At 38.1% G+C, this 22,320-nt stretch overlaps 1 protein-coding gene across 3 annotated transcripts in view; it reads left to right on the top strand.

Moving 5' to 3' along the window:
- TMA16 (translation machinery associated 16 homolog) overlaps positions 1-22,320 on the top strand; it is an 84,782-nt gene that overhangs the window by 10,033 nt on the left and 52,429 nt on the right. For 2 of the 3 annotated variants that reach the window (XM_045464019.1, XM_045464027.1), the window contains exons 2-6: positions 3,588-3,700; positions 10,288-10,325; positions 11,480-11,564; positions 12,721-12,869; positions 15,810-15,852. In XM_045464019.1, the coding sequence (XP_045319975.1) occupies positions 3,588-3,700; positions 10,288-10,325; positions 11,480-11,564; positions 12,721-12,869; positions 15,810-15,852 (428 nt within the window). Of the gene's footprint in view, positions 1-3,587; positions 3,701-10,287; positions 10,326-11,479; positions 11,565-12,720; positions 12,870-15,809; positions 15,853-17,031; positions 18,253-22,320 lie in introns of those variants that run through there. The other variant, XM_045464009.1, reaches the window with a different exon arrangement.

Genomic DNA, 22,320 nt, shown 5'->3' with positions numbered 1-22,320 from the left:
TAAGACAATAATGAAGTTTGCCACATCAATTGACTCTTCTTTTCATGAACATTTTCTCTGTAGTGTGCAGTGCTGTTTGATAGCGTTTTACCCGCAGTAGAACTTTTTCAGAATTGTAGTCAGTCATCCCGTACCCTGCCACTGCTTTGTCAACTAAGTTGGTGTAATATTCTGAATCCTTTGCTGCCATATCAACAGCCTTCGCAGTGTCTTTACCAAAAGTAGATTGCATCTCTCTTTGTTCATCTGTAAGGAGCAGCTCCTTAACCGTTCAAGTTTTATTATGAGATTGCAGCAATTCAGTCATATCTTGAGGTTCCGCTTCTAATTCTGTTCTCTTGCTGTTTCCACCACATCTGCAGTTGCTTCCACTGAAGTCTTGAACCCCTTGAAGTCGTTCAAGAGGGTTAGAATCAACTTCTTCCAAATTCCTATTCATGTTATATTTTGACCCTTCCCATGAATCATGAATGTTCTTTATGGTATCTAGAATGGTGAATCCTTTTCTGAAGGCTTTCAGTATTTTGCCCGGATTCATCAGAGGAATCACTATGGCAGTTATAGCCTTATAAAATGTATTTCTTAAATAATTAGACTTGAATGTCAAAATCACTCCATGATAGAATGGATGCTGTGTTAGCAGGCATGAAAACAACAATCTCATTGTCTCCATCCAGGTGCATTGTCAATGAGCAGCCATTTTTAAATGAATCTTTTTTTCTTAGGAATAGGTCTCAACCTTGGGCTTAAAATATCCAGTAAACCATGTTGTAAACAGATGTGCTATCAACCAAACTTCATGGTTCCATTTATAAAGCATAGGCAGAGTAAAGGGCCCATAATTCTTAAGGGCCCTAGGATTTTGGAAATGGTAACTGAGCATTGACTTTAGCTTAAAGTTACCAGCTGCATTAACTCCTAACGAGAGGCAGTCTGTCTTTTGAAGCTTTGAGGCCAGGCATTGACTTCTTTCTAGCTGTGAAAGTCCTAGATGGCATCTTCCAGTAGAGGGCTGCTTTGTGTACATTAAAAGTCTACACAAATTTTGTTTAGCGTAGCCACCTTCATTAATTATCTTACCTAGATCTTCTGGATAACTGCTGCAGGTTCTACATCACTTGCTGCTTTACTTCACACTTTAATGTTATGGAGATAGCTTCTTTCCTTAAACTTCATGAACCAACCTTTGCCAATTTAAACTTTTCTTCCCCGGCTTCCTTACCTCTCTCGGCCTTCGTAGAATTGAAGAGAGGTGGGACTTTCTCCGGATTTGGCTTTGGCTCTGGCTCAAGGAAATGTGGCTGGTTTGATCTCTCCAGACCACTGAAAACTTTCTGTTTCTCAGCATTAAGGCTGTTTTGCTTTATTATCATTTGTGTGCTCACTGGAGTAGCACTTTTAACTTCCTTCAAGAATTTTTCCTTTGCATTCACAACTTGGCTAACTGGCACAAGAGGCCTAGGTTTTTGGCCTATCTCAGCTTTGGACACGCCTTCTTCACCAAGCTTAATTGTTTCTAGCTTTTGATTTAAAGTGGGAGATGCATGACTTTTCCTTTCACGTGAACACTTAGCAGCCATTGTGGGGCTAGTCATTGGCCTAATTTCTGTATTGTTGTGTCTCAGGAAATAGACCTGAAGAGAAGGAGAAAGATAGGGGAATGGTTGGTGAGTGAGAACAGTCAGAACACACACAATTCATGTTTGCTGTTTTATATAGGCATATTCATGGTGCCCCAAAACAATTACAAGAGTAGATTACTGATCACAGATCACCATAACAAATATGATGATAAAGTTTGAAATATTGCAAGAATTACCGAAATTGTGACATCGAGACATGAAGTGAGCAAATGCTGATAGAAAAATGTCAATAATAGACTTGCTTAATTCATGCAAGTTTGCCACAAACCTTCAGTTTGTAAACAAATCAAAACCCTCACAATATCTGTGAAGCACAATAAAATAAAGCATGTTTGTACTGTTTTATGATGGTTTCACCTTATTCTCCTATACCTGTAACAACCTTCCCATGCCATTCTGGGTTTCACAGTTGGAGCTATCTTTGCTGCTCAGGTTTATCAAGAAGTGAGCAGTAAATATTTGTTGTGTATTTCAGTATTGTTGAAGGAATGAATACATGTGTGAATGAGGAATTGGTGGTCATTTTAATTCTGCAAAAAGTTTTACAAGTGAAAACTTTGAGTTGTAATTTATGAAAGAACAGAAAGGAAAAGATTTTGCAGGCAGAGGTAACAAGTGCAGCTTCCAGAAGTTATGAAACAGCAAGGTGTATTCTGGGAATGGGGAAGAAGTTCAGTAAGAATGGGGTGAAGGATGTTTTGAAGAATGAGAAATAATGCTGGAGAATTAGGGTGGGGGTAGATTGTTTTCCACATTAAGGACTTGGGACCTAACTGTGAGTTTGTTAGCAGGGGGAGGGACTTTACTAGATTAATGTTGTAGAAAAATAAGCTGTATGATTTCCACGAAAAAAGAACTAGCAGTGAGAATCTAAAGGCCACCCTAATCATGAAAGATCACAAGGCTGATTTAAGGCAATGACAATAGTTTTGAAGAGAAGATTCTAGGAACACTTGACCTTTTCCAGGCTTCGGTATATTAGAGACTGTCAACTGTCCCCAAATAGGCTCTTTTTCTATTGTAATCATGTTTTTTTTTTTTTTTTCTTCCTGAGAATAACAACTATATTTACTACTCACCTTTATATAAGCCACCAATTAAATTTTGGTCAATGGGGTATAAACAGAAGACTGCAGCTTCCGAGATCTTGCTCTTAAAGGAAAGGGATATGCCTTTAGATTTTCTTTTCTACTTTTCACTGTCTGGAATTTAGACTTGGTATTAAGTCATCTTGAACTGTGTGGATATATAGGGGCCTAAGGATAGTAGATAACAAAATGGAAGGAGCCTGGATCTCTGAGGACTTTGTGGAGTGGAGTCTCCAGCTCCTACTTTTTACATGAGAGAACCAAACTTTGTTGGGTTACGTACACCATTATTTTTTTGGGCTTCTGTTGTTATAGGAAGCCAACTCCAAAATGGTAACAGGTGTGATAAGATGGAGAATTATGTGGGAATAAAGAATTACTGACATGTCTAGTTCAGTGGACTGAATGAATTGTGACCTAGTTAAACTGGCATAAGGTTTGAATGGGAAAGTAATTTGTTCTTTTTGATGTGCTGATTTTGAGATGGCTTCTATTATTTCCTCTGTTCTTCTTTTTCTATGAATCCAACTTTGATTGTGCTTGATTCAGTGCCCACTTTGTTCCATGAACAACTTCTACAGTCAGCCTCCCGTGAACATCTTATGTTCCTTCTACCTCCTTAACTTTCTTAACTGTAACACACGTGTTTAACTGTTTCTCCTCACTGTCTGGATTTTCTTACATACTTTGAAGATGGAACAGTTGAGGAGCTGGGTTTATTGACACTTTCAGCACCTTTTTTTATAGTCTTTCTGACTTACAATACTTCTGTTATATTACTTTCAAAAAAATTTTTTTTGGACAGAAATCACTTACATATCTGACTATGTGTGTAATATGTTTTCCTGCATTGTAGCCTAAAGCCCTAAAGGGAAAACTTGTAGGACGGGAAAAAAAGGTCATCCATCCATATAGTAGAAAAGCAGCTCAAATTACAAGAGAAGCCCACAAACAAGAAAAAAAGGAAAAGTAAGTATCTTTTTATCATTTATACTGTGCATTGGTGTAAAGCTCATTTATACTTTTATCTTTCATCAATATTCCCTTGTTCTTTCTTTAATAGATGTTAAGTATGTTCTATGCACTGAAAAAACAGATTTGTTGTTCTTTTCTTACTGAGACTGGGCTTATTTTTCTTGAGAATACTCCTTGGATTCTTGCAAGCCTTTGTTTAATTTTCATACTTCTGAAAAAGTTGATTTCAACAAGTTTTGTTAGTATTCTCTGCTTTTTTGGAAAAGTAGATTTTCATAGGTCCGTATGCCATTTTGGAAGTTGGTTTGTATTCTGGATGTGAACAATCCATAGGAAAATTTTCTTCTTAGGAATACAGAATGCATATGTAATGCCCTTTCTTTTCCATTTCCTTTCCCTTAGTCTCCCTTCTCTCGTCAGCAGCCTACATTTTATAATTTGCCAATTCGCCCCTACCCTCCATCTTTGGCCTGTAAGCGTCCCCAGGAACTGCTGTAGAAACAAATAAATAATTTAAAATGAAGTTACAAACACAAAAGTCATCATTTTGGCTATTTTTAAATGGCCTTACCATTTTAATAAATGGTAGATACATTTCCATACTAGCTGATAGAAGCCAGCATGTTCATTGTTATGTATTAATTCCTTACCCAAGACCTAAAGGCATATTTAGTAAAGGTTAACTGTTCCACAGTGATTTGGCTAGAAGTTTTCTGGAAGAGAATAGACAAGTGCTGTGATAGTATAATCAAATTTTTCTTTTTCTTTTCATATAGCAGTATTGCTTTAAAACAGTACTTTTCAAACTTAAAGTATTTATATGTCACTTTCATGAATTTTGCTATGTCTTTTGACATAATTACCACTTTTGTGATTTTGCAGTCCTTTTACCATCTATTTTAGTATTTCACAAACTCAAGTGAACATGAGATACCCCTGTAGGGCATATTAAAATGGTTTGTTCCCATCCCTGGAATTTTACGTCAGAAGGTCTGGGGGCAGTGCCAGGATTTTACATTTCTAACAAGCTTCCAGGTAATGTTGATGCTATTGCTGCTGGTTCAGGACTACACTATGAGAACCACTGACCTATAGTATTATTAACTTAATATTCTTTTGGAACCTTTTTTCCTTACATGTTTTTTTTTTTTTTTTTTTTTCTTCAAGGAGACATTTGATCTGTATTAAAACCAAGTAGATACTGTTGCCTTCCCTGTATGGTCTGAGCCTGAGGCATGCTTGCTTTATCCTTGGTGGAAAGATTTGGCAAAGGTTGTAAGACTTGTAAAATAAACTAATATTGAACTAAGTTTTCTTTTTTCTTTTTTTTTTTTTTTTAGTTTTCTTTGTAATGTAATTAGGATCAAAAGACAATGAGGAAAAAAAGTAGCTTGCTTAAAGATGATTTAATTCTGTGTCCATAAGAAACTTAAAAATCAGCTTATGTAGTACCGATGGTATACATGCAATGTTTTGTTTTGTTTTGTTTTGTTTTGTTTTTTAATTTCTTTTTTTCAACGTTTATTTATTTTTGGGACAGAGAGAGACAGAGCCTGAACGGGGGAGGGGCAGAGAGAGAGGGAGACACAGAATCAGAAACAGGCTCCAGGCTCTGAGCCATCAGCCCAGAGCCTGACGCGGGGCTCGAACTCACGGACCGCAAGATCGTGACCTGGCTGAAGTCGGACGCTTAACCGACTGCGCCACCCAGGCGCCCCTATACATGCAATGTTTTAGCAAATACTGCTTAGAATTTGGCTAAGTTCTTAAGTTCACTGAAGTGAGCTTAGTGAGCCTAGAATCTTTGTATGTTTTCAGTTGTATTCAGGATTTTATGCATTGATTTACAGAATCAACATAAAAGAATTATAGAAGGCTAAAACTGAACAACATGCTACTTGCTATATAGCTTATTCTATCCAAGGAGGTTCCATTATTGGCCAAAGCTTCGTTTTTATAGCACAGAGTTGAAAGGTAATACTTAATTTTTTCTGCTTGGACAGCGTTCTAAACAGGTTTTTCTCATTTATTTTAAAGAAGTCACCGGGGCGCCTGGGTGGCGCAGTCGGTTAAGCGTCCAACTTCAGCCAGGTCACGATCTCGCGGTCCGTGAGTTCGAGCCCCGCGTCAGGCTCTGGGCTGATGGCTCAGAGCCTGAGGCCTGTTTCCGATTCTGTGTCTCCCTCTCTCTCTGCCCCTCCCCCGTTCATGCTCTGTCTCTCTCTGTCCCAAAAATAAATAAACGTTGAAAAAAAAAAAAATTAAAAAAAAAAAAAAAAAGAAGTCACCATTGTAACCATTAATGGCTCCAGAAGCAAACAAATGTACAGTTTTATTAGTGTCTAATGTATTTTATGAAACAAGCTTACTCCTGTCACAGATGTCCATTTTTTTCGAGTAGCAGCATCATTGGCCATGACTTATATTTAATTTAAATGGCATGATCACAAATATTATCCGAAAATACTGCTGATCTACCTGCACTAGAGTAGTACTTCCAGCAAGACAGAAAGGCCGAGTTGTGTATTTTGGAGAGATGGTTGGTGAAAGATACTCAGACTCTTGGGACAAACTGTATGCAAGATGATAGAAAAGGTACCAGTAAGACTTAACTTGAAGTGCAGGTGCCCGTGGCTTCTGAGTAATGAATAACAGTTATCAAATACTGCTTTAAATACCTATTGCTGCATGAGAAATTATATGCCATTTTAGCAGCTTAAAACAGTTTCTCGGTCAAGAATTCCAGTGTCACTTAACTGAATGCTTCTGACTCAGTCTCTCACAAGGCTACAGTCAAAATGTTGACTGGGGCTACATTTCATCCCAGAGCTTCATAGGGAGACGTTTTGCTTCCAAGCTTACTCCCGTGGCTGTTGACAGATCTCAAGTCATGCATGGCTGCCTATTGGCCGGAAGCATCAGTTCCTTGCCACATGAGCCTCTCCACGGGCTACTCACAGCATGGTAGCTTGGTTCCAACAGAGAAAAGGCTCTGAGATAGAACAAGAGAGGGTGGCCAGGATGGAAGACAGTCAGAGTGACATCCATTGTGCTATTTTATTTGTTAGAAGTCACTAGGTCTAGCCATCCACACTGAAGGACGTGAATATCAAGACACAAGAATCAGTGGGGACCATTTTAGATACTATCACCTTTTGTTAACTATCTGCCTACCAAGATATTTGGTTTTCTGAGGAACAAAGGCAGCTTACAGTTCCAGTCTCTGTACTTTTATACAGAACTGAGGATTCTTTGTACTGCTTCCTAAGGTTTCTTTTTAGAGAGAATGACAAGTTAGGGGAAGATCAGGGAGGATATCTGTTATGTTGCATTGCCTTTGACTAGTGGTAGAAGGATAGAAAACCAGACCAAGTTGGTCACCTTGACTTTTATTGATAGACTCTGATTACTTAAAGATACTATAGGAGTGAATAGCAACAGCTGAGAGCTCAAACATGTTCTTCTTCAGTATTTGAATGCTCTGATTTAAGACTTTGCAATATTGCTTCTGTTTGTATTAAAAGAAACTAGTATGGTTTGAAGACTAGTACATTGCAAATGATGCACAATTACGGGCAGCAAATGGCTATTCTGTGTCATGATTTTAGCTTTATTTTATGATTCTGAGCTTAGCGATATTTTGTTGGTGTATACTGTCCTGTCTTTTCCTGCAGAGTAACCAGCAAAGAACTCTACATACCAAAACAAAATGACTTAGTATGGAAAATTAACAGAGAAACTAAGCCTAATAAGTAAAAATCTAGGAAACAACTACTTTTGAGAATTAATCTCAAATCTCTCCACTTTTCTGTATCCCAACCGATAACACTCTAGTTCAGGCCTCCATTTAGTTCATTCAGAATTATTGCAACCTGACTTCTTTTTAAAACAAATTTTTTTAATGTTTATTTCTGAGACAGAGACAGAACATGAGTGGGGGAGGGGCAGAGAGCGAGGTAGACACAGAATCTGAAGCAGGCTTCAGGCGCTGAGCTGTCAGCACAGAGCCTGATGCGGGGCTCAAACTTCCAAACCCTGAGATCATGACCTGAGCCGAAGTCGGTCACTCAACCAACTGAGCTACCCAGGCGCTCAGCAACCTGACTTCTAACTAGATTCTTTCCTCTAGGCTTATTTGAAAGGAATGAATTTTTCTCTTTCTTGTTATGAAGTATTATTTTTATTTTTTTGTCTACAATTTTTTTAATGTTTATTTTTGAGAGAAAGAGAGAGACAGAGATACAGTGTGAGTGGGGGAGGGGCAGAGAGAGGGAGACACAGAATCTGAAGCAGGTTCCAGGCCCTAAGCTGTCAGCACAGAGCCCGATGTGGGGTTTGAACTCATGAACTGCAAGATCATGACCTGAGCCGAAGTTGGGACACTTAACTGACTGGTCAACTAGGTGCCCCTGAAGTATTCTTTATTTTTTAAAATCAACTTTGAAGTATAAATAACATTCAGTAAAATAGCCATATCTTCATTGTACAGATTTGAGTTTTTGACAGTACATTGGTGTAATCACCATGATTAGTGTATATGCATTTTCATCCTTCCAGAGGATTCCCTTGTGTATTGCTCAGCCCTTCCTCACCCTGTACCCTAGACTCGGGGAACCATTGATTTGCTCTTTATTTTGATGGGTGAGATTTGTCTTTCCTATTGTTTCATATAAATGAAATGATTGTAATTTTTTGTGCCAGCTTCTGTTTATGAAATTTTCCCATGTAATTTCATATATTGTCTTTCTTTTTTATTACTGAGTAGTATTCCATTGTTTGGAAATGCAGTTTGTTTATTCATTCACCTTTTGGTGTTCATTTGGATTATTTACAGTACTGGGCTATTACCAGGTTCTGCAAAGTACGGGTCCAGCGATCTGTTTTTATTAAAAAGTTTTATTAGAAAACAGCTGTGCCCATTCCTTTTGTATTATTTGTGGCTGCTTTCAGGCTAAAATGGCAGAAATAAGTAGTTGTGACAGAAACTGACCACATGGCCCACAGAGCCTAACCTGTTATTCTCCGGCCATTTAAGAAAAAATTTGCCAGCCTCTGATATTATAAATAAGCTGCCATGAACATTCATGTACAGTGTTTGGGCACTTGTTTTCATTTTTCTTTCAGTTCCTAGAACTGGAATTTCTGGGTCATGTGGTGAACGTATGTTAAAGTATATAAGAAATTAAGTTTATATGAAATAAGTTATAAGAACTGCTGGTCATATTATAGGTATCACGTTTAAGTGTGTAAGAAATTGCTTTTTCCAAAGTGATAGTATTTTATATTTTCACCACCAGTGTGTAAGAGTTACATTCTCTCCATATCCTCTTACACATGTTGTATTATCAGTTTTTTAAAAATATTTTAACCATTCTGGTAGTTGTATAATAGTATCCCAGTATGATTTAATTTTGTACGTATTGATGACTAGATGATATTAAGTATCTTTTTATGTGATTGTTGGTCATTTGTCTTTGATTTGATTAAAAATCTGTTAAAATCTTTGGCCCTCTTTGGTATTGGGTTGTCTTCCTTTGTTAGTTTTTTGTATTATGTATATTTTAATCTGTTCTGTGCCTAAAGTTTTTTTTAATGTTTATTTATTTATTTTGAGAGAGAGAGAGAGAGAGAATACGTGAGTGGGGGAGGGTCAGAGAGAGAGCTGGAGCTGGGAAGGGGCAGAGAAAGAGCGTGCCTGTGTGCGCATGCACATGAGTGAGGGAGAGAGAATCCCAAGCAGGCTCCACACTGTCAGCACAGAGCCTGGCATGGGGGTTCAAACTCAGGTACTGTGAGATCATGACCTGAGCTGCAATCAAGAATTAGATGCTCAACCTACTGAGCCACCCAGGTGCCCTTGTACTTAATTTTTTTTTTTTTTAAAAGGCTTCATTTTATTTCTTCAATTTTCTCATTGTTTAAAGTGGGAGGATAAATCCGGTCTGCTTTGTTAGGGCAGGGACAGTAGTTTTTTGTTCATTGCTGTATCTCTGGTGGGTAGCACAAAATGTGGCAAAAACTAGCTATCCAAAGGTCTCATCTGAATGAATTAGTATTTAGAATACCAACAATCGTGGGATCATGTATTACCCATACTGTTTTCTGAGAATAGATGAGTTCTTTGTTATAATTCTTTGAAAATTATGAAAAGTAAACATTCTGTTTTATTCTTGTTGAAGTTTAAAAGGTGACAGTAAGGCATTTTAGCCTTGGTGCCTGCATTCCATCTTCTAGAAGGTATTCATTATTACTCTTTTGTGCACAAGTATTATCCACCTGAACATTCGTAATCCAATCAAGCCTTTTTTTGTGTGTTTTCAAAGGTGATTTGTTCTATAGGTGTCCTTTGGTCGTTAGTCATTGAAGAGCTAAAGAAAAGTTTCTAGTAACATTGTGTTCCAGCGATTTAAAAGAAAAGCATGATGTTCAGTGTTTTCGCACTATCAGAATTAATTTCATATGTATCAAAGAATGATCCTTGAATTAAGGTTCTGTGGGCAGTTTTTTTGTTTGTTTTTGACAGATTTTTAAAACTTGCTTTGGAAATTTTCTAACACGTTATGCACCTTTTTTTCCCCAAGATTGAAGAATGAAAAGGCATTGCGTCTCAACCTTATTGGTAAGTAGATTTACTTATTTGACACTCTGGCTAGAGGATAGTGAAATTCTGCTATACGCCTATTTTTTTGATTCTTCTAGGCAAATACTATTTTTATCTAAGTTAATTTTTTTTACCAGATTTAATTAAAACCAAACAAAGTAAAATCAATCATTAGCTCTTAGAAAGCGTTAATAATATCTACTCAGTTTTTTCAGAAACTATTTAGTTTATGTTTACCTACCTATATCTATCTCTGAAGTTTAATTCTACTCCCTAATGATTAGAATTAGGAAGGATTATGGCCTAAGTATTTTGGAAACAGCAGCTTATATTTAATGATGTGGATACGCGCATCCTCAGTCTGTATCGCAGTGTCATAATCTTTTTTTTTTGTCATATTTATTGTTAGTAAATTTTTACTTACTAGCCTGACTTAAAAATAGTGACCCTTAGGCTTTATTTGAACACTTCTCTCCAATGCTTTCTCAGTTAATAGAATAGTATTTCTAAGTAGGTCATCCATATCTGGGGTAGGGTCATTTCTTGATCTGTAATTTTGAGAAATCTAACTGAATATGACCCTGATCGTCAGATTTAGGGTGAGGTTTGTTAGCTCGTTGATAATGTTGGTCACTCTTTGCACAGGGTCTGGCAGCTCTTGTATGGTTAATATATTTACTGACTTTGAGGCCCCTGGACAGGTTACTTATTCTCATCTGTGAGTAGGGATAATAATGTACTGATCCTCATAGGATTGTAAAGCTCTTGACATAGAGCCTGATGCTTATTAAATGTTCAGCAACGGCCATCTTCACCATTAATCTAATCAGGTTTGTTTCATAATTTTAGAAAAGTTCTGTCCTTTGCTTTTGAAATACTTAGAACTTCATGTTCTGTTATTCTTTTAAAAAAATAATTTTTCATTCTTACTGGACAAGAAATACACAGAAAAGCATCTCTTCCACCCCTGTCTCTTCCCCAAATTAAAATGTGACAATCTGATTTCTGACAGACTGGTTTAATTAGCTTTGAGCCCACACAAGCCTTTGTATTTAACATTGAAATAAATTTTGATACTATTTTAAACACAGTGATGTTGAAAATTATAATGAATACTCATTGCATAAGTGATAACTTACGGTGTTGAATGATCTTGGTACCTATTGTTACAGGTGAAAAACTCCAGTGGTTTCAAAGTCATCTTGATCCCCAAAAAGCAGGATATTCAAAGAAAGATGCTTGTGAATTAATTGAAAGGTAAACACTGGGCATGTTATGAGCAAAAGGTCAGAAAAGAGGGACTTGTTCAGCCTGGCTCTTCAAGAGACAGAGTTCTATTCTGGATTTATAGAGGAGTAAACTGACTTTGTTATCTGAAAGGCTTTAAGATTCACACGCTGGCTTAGCCACTCTGGTAGGTTTGTAACCTTTCTGAGCGTGGGTGTGTTAGTTAACCCACCCAGTTAGTTCTTGGGGGTCAGGAAAGGCTTTCTAATGGAAATATTGTCTAAACTGACACCTGAAGAGTAAGAGTTAGCAGGTTGAGGTAAGTTAGCTGAAGAACCTTTAGGCAGAGAGAATCACAGGTAAGGGCGACATAGGTAGTGATCTGCCAGACATTTGTTAACAGGTTCAAAGAGGGCATTGTGACAAGTACAGCTAATTAAGGACCTCAAGTATCATTGTAAGTTTGGACTTTATCGAAGGACGTTGGGAGCCACAGGAAGCTTTTTACAGCAGGCACCTGAGATGGTCCTATTTAAACTTTAGAAATGTCACAGTAGTGAGAATGAGGATGGATAGCCTGAAGGGGCATGGTTTTGGCCAGGACACTGTTGAGAGGCTCATGAAGCAATCCAGGCAAGAGATGATGGTGGTCTCTGCATCATTAGTAGCAGTATGGTGAAGAGAAATGAAGACTCTGGAGAAATTAAAGAAGGTAGAAAGTCTCGCTCTTTAGTGAAAACTTAGATGTGGCATAAAAGGGAGAAAGTAGCATCAAGGAGGACACGTTCATTGTTCACTTGGCCAACTGGGTGGATGGCTATACTGTTTCCTGAGGTAGAGAGCCAGAGATGGAACAGGTTTGGTGGGGGATGAGGGGGACTGGGGTGAACATAAGTTCACTTTTGATGTGTTAAGCCTCCATGGGACATCCAAATGGAGATGTCCAGGAGGTGGTTGAATATGAGGATCTGGAGTTTAGCAGATACTTGGAATAGCAGGCAGTGATTTGGTTGCTGGAATTTCAGAAATGGTTGGGTTATCCAGGAAAGGTCTGAAGTCTGAGGACTCGAACTCAGAAGAAAACAAAAATTTCAAGGACGGGTGAAGGCTGGGGTTTATATTTTAAATGAAGTAATGTCAGCCAAATGTACAGACTTGTAATTCAGGTTGCTTTCTCATTTCTCAGGTATTTAAATCGATTCAGCAGTGAACTAGAGCAGATTGAATTACATAACAGCATCAAAGACAGGCAGGGAAGGCGGCACTGTTCCCGGGAGACAGTCATCAAGCAGACAATGGAGCGTGAGCGGCAGCAGTATGAAGGATATGGTCTTGGTGTGTTTTCTGTGATTTTATTTTTTTCTCTCTAAAATACATAGCCATATCAGATTTGTAATTCATTTCAAATGCTTAATTTTTAAAATTCTGTTTATTTAGTTTGTTTTGAATTTCTTCCTCTGATTTCCTTTCTTTTGTGAGTATATCAAACAATTTTTTACTTCATTTTTTTCCTTACATTCTCAAAACTGTCACTTGTGACAGTGACATCGTATCTTTCTACTGTGACAATAAAGCTTTCCTCTCCCTCTGGCACATTTATTGTGGAGTTATTACTTGCCCGTCTCCAACTACATCTGTGTTCCTTTAGAGTGGGTGCTGTGCCCTCCCCGTCTTTGTAATTCTTACAGGACCAACCTTTATGGGTTGTAGTCATACTTGAAAAACTGTAAAATCAAACATTCATTCATTCATTGTGGCATTTCTGTGTTACTAGTTTACTAACATTTTCAGAAGAAAAGCACTTAAGTGAGGGTACTTAAGGCTTGCAAGGCCCACAAACGGTGATGACACAGAGGCAACATGGTCTGCAGATGGCATTTGATTGACTTATTAATTGCCATTGTAGAAAAAAACCTGGTGATTGCACATGAAAAATGTAGATTTCTGGCTTCCTTTTAAAAAATGCAAATGGCCTGGCAGCATAATCCACTATAGTGGAGTAACAGCTGTCCCTTTTAGATTTGATCATATATTCTTAAGTTTGCCATGGTCCTGTACATTCCTTCATTCACATTCCATTCCTAGCCATGTTATGATTGCATTTATGGTACATGGATTTACTTAAAAAGCATAGTATGAACGAAATACTTAATAGCAAATTAAATTTTTAAATTTTGGTAATAATAACACTGAAACATGGGACCCTAAAGGAAGTATCTTGTGGATAACTGTTGTGTTGGTCCCAGCCTATTGATAGTAGTGCTGTCTGCTAGACATGCCTGAAGCACCCACCTGGGCGCCTGGTACTTGTGGTGAGCCCCCATGGGCATTTCCCCAGCCGGAGCCAGTGTTGTGGTAGGACCAGGTTTTGTGGTTCTTATTAGGATTGCATGATGCACCTCAGTAACAACCATCAGGGGACTTTGGGAAAAAAAGATTTATTACTCACAAGTCCTAGAGGGTCCACAGCACAACCCAGGACATACAGGGAGGACGAAGGTAGAGAGAGGGAGTGTGGACCTGGGGCTCTACCTTTATTAGGATCTAAGGTGAGGTGCCAAGGGTTTCACAGGTTCATTCTTTATTGCCAAATTAGAAACACAGCAGTGGGAGTTAGGGCGCGAGAAGGGAAAAGTGGGGTCACTCGAGTGTTTGGTTACCAGGGCTTTCTGAAAGAGAACTTTCACGGATGGGGGCGGCCTGGTTTCTCATCTAGTTGTTTTGCTGTAGCTGTGTCATACAGCTGACAAGACTTTTATTTGAGAAGGGTGTCTGTGATACGGATGTCTAGACAATCAAAAGCTTAACGTCAGGCACCTACACTATAGTAATGCTAGAAACCCTGAAGTAGTTGGTAGTTCCTCTTCATCATCTGTAGGAAGTGCGTTCCTAACTGAAAAAATAACAGAAAATAGCTTTAGAACTAGATAGATCTGATTTAAACCCTTACAGCTTACTATTAAACAGGACAAGTTATTTAAATCCTCCCCTCCTGTGGCTTTGTTTTCTTCAGTTTAAATAGCAATAAATAGCATACCTACTTCCACAGGTTGTTTAAAAGTTACATAAAGTTTGATTTATCAAAGTACCTGACACAGGAAGTTGAGGGAGAGCTTCAACTACTCCCTTTCATGGAGTTGTCACCATCAGACTGTAAAATTTATGTTTGTAGTCTCCATTTTTCCTCATGTTCCATTTTTTTTGTAACCCACTTTAATTAGCTGTCGTTTCCACTCAACTAACAGTACTGGCAAATAGTTGCTATACTGGGCATTGATTCTCAGTCAACTTTTCTGCATCATTTGATACAGATGATCAATCATTTCATTTTCTTGTCACACGTTTCATTTGGTAAAGAAGACCCTTTCCTACTTGTCTTTCTAGGTCACTGGCCGAGACTTTAGTGTCCTAAATTGACTCCTCTTCACAAACTAAATATTGGCTAAGGTCTCTATTTTGGGGGCCTCTTCTTTTTATCTGTCTATACCAATTCCTAATGGATTTCATTCCGTCTCGGTTTGAGATACTGTCTACATGCCCATAATTTCAAAATTTGTATCTGTCAGTGCTAACTTGTCCCTAGAACTCCAGATTTGCATTATCAAAGATGGGTTTCTTAAAATCTCTACTTGAATGTCTTATAGGCATCTCAGACCTGACCTGTTCCAAAGCAAAGTCCAGCTTTTCTCCCAAAACTTTCTTCTCCCACATGATCTGTATTTCTGGCAGCGGCATCAGTTGTTCAGGTCGGAAGCCCACGCATAGTCACTTTTACGCTCCGTCCATATCCTCAGCAAAATACATTTTGCGTCTGATAAATTTTACTGCTACTGTCACCACCTCCCTAGTTCGAGCCGCCATCGTTTCAACTGTACCCTTGTAACGGCCTCCCAGTTGGTCTCTGTGCTACTGCTCTTTCCTTCTAAAGTCTGTTCACCATGTAGCCTGCAGATTAATTAACAGGACGTGGTCAAGGTCAGACATGTATTGGTGATTGAGTCAGCCCAAAAACTCAGATCCAGTGTTGTTTCAGGCGTGCCACAGTGCTGCTTCCAGTGTCAGGGAGTGTGTCTGGTGAATAAGTCACCTTCTTAAACTATGCCCGTTATACTTCCAAAACTTACTTTTCATATAGCATTACAGCAGTGCTTTGAAATTGTGTTTTGCTTTGGTTTTCGCTGTCACTTTTGTGTGTGAGATAATAAACAAGGAAACTGTAAAGTGTTGTAATTTAAAGAACATTGATTAATGGATGTAAATTATTTTCTTTCCTAGAGATTCCAGACATTGTAAATGCAGGTAACCTGAAAACTTTTAGGTAAGTCTGTCTCTTTTATTACTCCTTGAAGCTGCATGTAAAATACATGAGACATAAACTTTCTTCCCTTATGAACCTAGAACTTTGAACTTAGCTCTAATGAGCTAAAAAAAAAAAAAAAACAACTCAAGGGTTTCTTTTAACTTTTTCTCTTTTATCAAAGTAAGGCTTTTCCTAACTTGTCTTTCTTTGAAACACCTGATGTACACTGAAATGATAGTGACATGGTGCTGTTATTTATTTTTAAAAGAAAATTTAGATACCTTAGTATAATACCTAAAAGAACTTGTTCTCACTATTCTTCCCCATTTTATACTTTTTAAAAGATAACCTAACAGCAACAGACTTGATGGCTCAGAGTTCTTTCAGAAAGGATGGTTATTGGGAAGTGATCCCAGAGAAAAAGTTAAGTCATCAAGAACTAGTTAGTCTGGTAGTTGAAAGATTGAGTTTTCTAGTGTAACAACATGTTTTTCGTTTCTGAAAATTACTGTGATTTACCACCATGTGTGAAAAGAAAAATCTTTTCTGACTGCATTTTGGAAATTTGCCAGATATGATCTAGGTCCTACTTTTTATTTATTAAAAAATTTTTTCATTTTTATTTATTTTTGAGAGAGAGACAAAATGTGAGCGGGGGAGGGACAGAGAGTGAGAGGGAGACACAGAATCCAAAACAGGTCCCAGGCTCTGAGCTGTCAGCACAGAGCCCCACGTGGGGCTGGAACTCCTGAGCTGTGAGATCGTGACTTGAACTGAAGTCGGACTCAACTGACTGAGCCTCCCAGGTGTCTTAGTTCCTACTTTTTAGATTCTTGAAACCATATGGCCAGACTGAAGATTCAGGTTAGGGAGAATAAAAGAATGGAACAGAGCCTCCTTCTAACTTCTGCCTAATATTTTCCTGAATTGCATTTTGGAAGTTTTGGATATGTGGGAATCTGTGTGCAGTTATAGCTATTGTAGGTTAACGAGAAGATGCAAGAAATATGGACAAAGCGGACCTCAGTTCTTGGGACTCTTTTTTTTCCTAATGCATTTATGTTGTTTGTTTCTAGTGCATTTGAATCTACTATACATTCATAAGCTTTGTTCTACTGCTTTTAGAGTTTTAAATACATTGACTGTTTCCCCATCTCACACCCCAGCAACCCTCTGTGTGTACTCTCTTTTGTTTAGGGAGTGGGATTTGGATCTGAAGAAATTGCCAACCATTAAAATGAGAAAAATTTGTGCTAATGATGCAGTTCCCAAGAAGTGCAAGAAGAAAACTATTATAACCGTAGATAAAGATTTAGGGGAATTGGAACTAAAAGATGAATCCAGTGACTCAGATGAGGAAATGACTGCAGTGGCCTAATTGTCCTTTATTTCAGTTGAAAGTAAATAAATGGAAAGCATAAAGTTATATTTGAACTGATTATGGTAAATAACTGTCTACATACAAGAATTTGCCATGTAGCTTATCATCTTTCATGATGAAACTCCCATTTGCAGTTTCAAAAAGTGATATGATTTTCACTTAAAAATAAGTGTTACTTTCCATTTACATTAAGTTGCTAAAATAGATATAGTGAAATAAAATAAAAGTACAATCTAAGATCCATTTAACCTGATTTTCCTGGGCATAGGGAGTGATCTGAATAAGGAAAAAAAAATGTTTTAATTTTTTTCATGTTCACCTTGGATCACCTAATCTCAGATTGTGGAGTATGTACAGCAATGTGTTTTCTGAAAGAGTCCCGTGCATACTTCTTGAGTAGTGGTGATAACAAAATTGTCTTTCAGTAATAGTGTTTCACTAATCTTCCTCTTAAATTAAATCTATTTTCTTTCCTTGTAAGATAGGGAAAATGTGATATAGGATAAATACACACTGATGGATTGTACATTATTTTTATTATCTTTGAGCCAGAGTTTAATGGTAAAGAAAAAAATGGTGACTATTTTCGTAATGTTAGTCTTCCACACTGTAATTTGTTATCTTTTAACAAATAAGATAAGTGGTTGCAGGTTAACTCTTTTTGTTTGTATATTTCCTGCATGAAGGCTGATAGGTTTTATCTGTGGAAACAAAGATCAGAGCATCAGGTATTGCGATTGTGTTATTTATTCTTCTAAGTGATACACTGAATGACATATAATATAACTCAGTATTTCAAATATGAAAAACATGAATGTTAGAATGTTGTTCTTTATAGGACTTGTTAAATGCAGTTATCTTTTAGGCAGTTTTCTAAGGGATACAATGCAAGTGTCTTTGAGTATTTTCAAGAAAATAAATGTAAAAGGATGCTATAAGAGGTTTACTAGATATCAACTAAGTCTTGTTAACAACTTATTTAAAATATTACAGCTTTTTTTACTATTTACAATTAAAAATAAAATATATTTCCATAATTTCACTTCTTAAAGTTCCAGTTATTTCATTTTCAGTGTTTCAGTGTTTCAACTGATGCTGATTTGCTTTCTTTAGTAATCTTTGTAAGAGTATGGTTTTATGGTTAGAGAAGTTCTTGTCTGTTTAGTCACTGGAAAGTGTCCTTTTTTGGTGGGGGGAGGGGGGTTCATTTTTGTTTCAAAATGGCTATAAACACTGAATCTTTTTTTTTCTTTCAATATATGAAGTTTATTGTCAAATTGGTTTCCATACAACACCCAGTGCTCATCCCAAAAGGTGCCCTCCTCAATACCCATCACCCACCCTCCCCTCCTTCCCACCCCCCATCAACCCTCAGTTTGTTCTCAGTTTTTTTTTTTCAATATATGAAATTTATTGTCAAAATGGTTTCCATACAACACCCAGTGCTCATCCCAAAAGGTGCCCTCCTCAATACCCATCACCCACCCTCCCCTCCCTCCCACCCCCCATCAACCCTCAGTTTGTTCTCAGTTTTTAACAGTCTCTTATGCTTTGGCTCTCTCCCACTCTAACCTCTTTTTTTTTTTTTTTCCTTCCCCTCCCCCATGGGTTTCTGTTAAGTTTCTCAGGATCCACATAAGAGTGAAAACATATGGTATCTGTCTTTCTCTGTATGGCTTATTTCACTTAGCATAATGCTCTCCAGTTCCATCCATGTTGCTACAAAGGGCCATATTTCATTCTTTCTCATTGGCACATAGTACTCCATTGTGTATATAAACCACAATTTCTTTATCCATTCATCAGTTGATGGACATTTAGGCTCTTTGCATAATTTGGCTATTGTTGAGAGTGCTGCTATAAACATTGGGGTACAAGTGCCCCTGTGCATCAGTACTCCTGTATCCCTTGGGTAAATTCCTAGCAGTGCTGTTGCTGGGTCATAGGGTAGGTCTATTTTTAATTTTTTGAGGAACCTCCACACTGTTTTCCAGAGTGGCTGCACCAATTTGCATTCCCACCAACAGTGCAAGAGGGTTCCCGTTTCTCCACATTCTCTCCAGCATCTATAGTCTCCTGATTTGTTCATTTTGGCCACTCTGACTGGCGTGAGGTGATATCTGAGTGTGGTTTTGATTTGTAGTGAACTTTTTTTAAATTATTTTTTGATGCAAAAAGGTGATTTTATTAAAGCACAGGGACAGGACCTGTGGGCAGAAAGAGCTGCCAAAACTGAATCTTAAAGAGAAGAGAAACTGTTTTATCTGGTCTGATACTTAAAAAGTCTTACTATTCTGTTAGATAAATAACTTATGAAAATGGCAGATTGTGCTCTCCCTTAAACATTTGTTCCTGGTTTTCCCTATACCATCAAAGCAAAAAATAGAACAAGCACCCTGGTTGGAACTAGAATAGGTAGGTATTTGTTGAATGGAGGAATTTACTTTATCATTTAGGATGATAATTATAATTCATAATTTTATTATATATCATTATAAATAATTATATCATGACAGTAATCCTGTTACTCCTGGCTGGACCAAAGTAGCCTAAGAGATAATTTGTTGTTACAGTATTGCTTTTACGTGATATCCTTAATCATTATCTATAGAATATGTTTTTTTCCTGCAGGAATAACTTGTGCTGCCTTATGTAGGCTCCTTCCTTTTGGTCAGTAGATTGTCTTTGCAAGATGGCTTCTGCAGTCCATGGCCTTGGAAGAGAACTCACTGGCAGTTCTTTGTAAACCAGGGGTGGTGAATTTTTGTTTGTTTGTTTGTTTGTAAAGATCCAGATAGTAAATATTTTAGGTGTTGCAGCCCAAATGCAGTTTCTTTTTGCATATCTGTGTGTGTGTGTGTGTGTTTTACTACCCTTAAAAAGGTAAAGCTCATTCTTAGTTGTGGCCATACACAAAATAGGCTGGATTTTTCCTGCTTGCCATAGTTTGTCAACAAGCGGAACTTCCACGGATATGAGCTAATGGTACATCTCTAAGCTCAGAGCCGTCAACTCTGACAGTGGTCTCTTTCCAGATATCCTAGTCACTTCTTTTCCTCACTGACATAGGTGTCTCCTTAGGACTCTGTCACCTCAAATAGGAGCTTTTACTATTCTTCTATCCCTGTGTTTCAGGAGATTAGACAGGTGTCCTCTTTGCTCTATTGCCACTGCCACTTCTCTGTTCTTTGAAGTTCTATCACTGTCACCCTTTCCTTATTATCTTACCTCCCAGAAGAACCTTCTCATTCATTGAAGACTTTACTTGGCTCAGTTTTCTTCTCCCTTATTTTAATCATTTCAGTGAATCCAGGACCTTGTGGATAACAAATCTAAAATTGTGACCCTTTTCTCCACTCCATTCAGACACTTCTCAGTGGCCACACCCAGATACGTACCAGCTCCTGAAACTCCCATAAAATCCGACTATTCTGTGCTCCATTCACTATCTCCTATCCCCCTCCACTGCTGAAGTTCTGTACTTTGACCTCATTCTTTCATTGTGCACCACCTGTCTCCTGTTTTCAGATTCTTTTATGTTTTGTTTAGATTCGGGTTTTAGAGTTGCCTCCTGTCACATGCTCGCCATCCCTCTGCCCCTGACTGCATAGTATTCGTCTTTCAAAACTCAGAGGAGCACTCCAGGTTATCTGTCTCCTTTGTACCTGTTGTTCCCAAGTAGCTCAGCATTTGTGGAGAGTATCAGGTTTTTCCATTCATGTTTGTACATCTCAAGTGGGTTCTCAATACTGCTTAGCAGTTTTACTGTGTACCTGTAATAAGTTCATTTTTCCAACGTTTAGATAATTTTCACTACTTAAAAAAAATTTTTTTTGATGTTTGTTTATTTCTGAGAGAGAGAGAGAGAGAGAGACAGAGCCCAAGCGGGAGAGAGGCAGAGAGAGAGGGAGACACAGAATCCGAAGCAGGCTCCAGGCTCTGAGCTGTCAGCACAGAGCCTGACACGGGGCTCCAAACCCACGAACCATGAGATCATAACCAGCCGAAGTCGGACACTTAGCCGACTGAGCCACCCAGGAGCCCCTTACTACTTTTTCATGTTCTAGCTTAGCTTTAATATTTGCCTCCTCAACCAACTGTTCACTTTATATACATCGTTGAGACAATGAAACTGCCCTCCCCTTTCCCTCTCCCTCCCCTTCCTTCCCTTTCCATTTTATGGATGTAGCAGCTTTTCTCCTTTCAATGGCAAATACTCCTATTTGTGTCCTGGATCCCAATCCCTGTTCTCTCATCAGGAACCTTGAATCTCTCCCAAGTTTTTCACCTAATTTCTGAAAACTGCTTGTAAATCATCTTTGATTCTTCACTTTCTCTCTTCCATACCCTCCCAATTAAATTTAATTAGTCGGTATTTGTAGTTCTGTTTTCAGAAAGAGTCAAATCAGTCTATGTCAGGCCATCTCCACTCTTTGCCCTTACCTGTCACTTCCTCACTGGCCTTCATGCCACCATTCTTGTTCTTCATAATCCATTCTGTGGAGTTGCTGATGAACTTTTGAAAATGTACACTACAATATGCTACTCCTTTGTTCATCTTGTTATAGTATCATTCAGTCATTTCTTAATGATATGTCTATTTGATGGGTATAATTTTGTTTCTAAACACTTGTTTTTTCAGAACAGTTTTAAGTTCACATCAAAATTGAGGGGAAGGTAAAGAGATTATCCGCCTTGCCCCACACATGCACACCTTCCCCCATTATCGACACTCCCTACCAGAGTGCTATATTTGTTACAACTGCTGAACCTATATTGACATCCATCATATTTGGGGTGAAATTCACATGACCTACCATGGCCAAAGAGGCCTGAAATAATTTGTTTCCTAACTGCTTCTCCAACCTTTACTTGTTTCCACTCGCCCTTGGCTTATTGGACTTCAGGTACACAGACCTTCTGTCTATTCCTAGAATGGCCAAACTGTTTTCTATTGTGGAACAGCTCTGCTGGCACCCTGAAGACCTTGTGTTTATCCATTTAGGCCAGGCTAGGTTCAGGCTAACCTGAGCCATGATGGCCCATGATCTTCCTGGAACACAAGGATTTGGGGCATGTGAGGAACTATCATGGGCCACTTCATG

The sequence above is a fragment of the Leopardus geoffroyi genome, chromosome B1 (genome assembly GCF_018350155.1).
Source record: "Leopardus geoffroyi isolate Oge1 chromosome B1, O.geoffroyi_Oge1_pat1.0, whole genome shotgun sequence".
NCBI lineage: Eukaryota > Metazoa > Chordata > Mammalia > Carnivora > Felidae > Leopardus > Leopardus geoffroyi.
The sequence above is the reverse complement of the archived record's forward strand: the minus strand, read 5'-3'. Positions and strand labels throughout refer to the sequence as shown.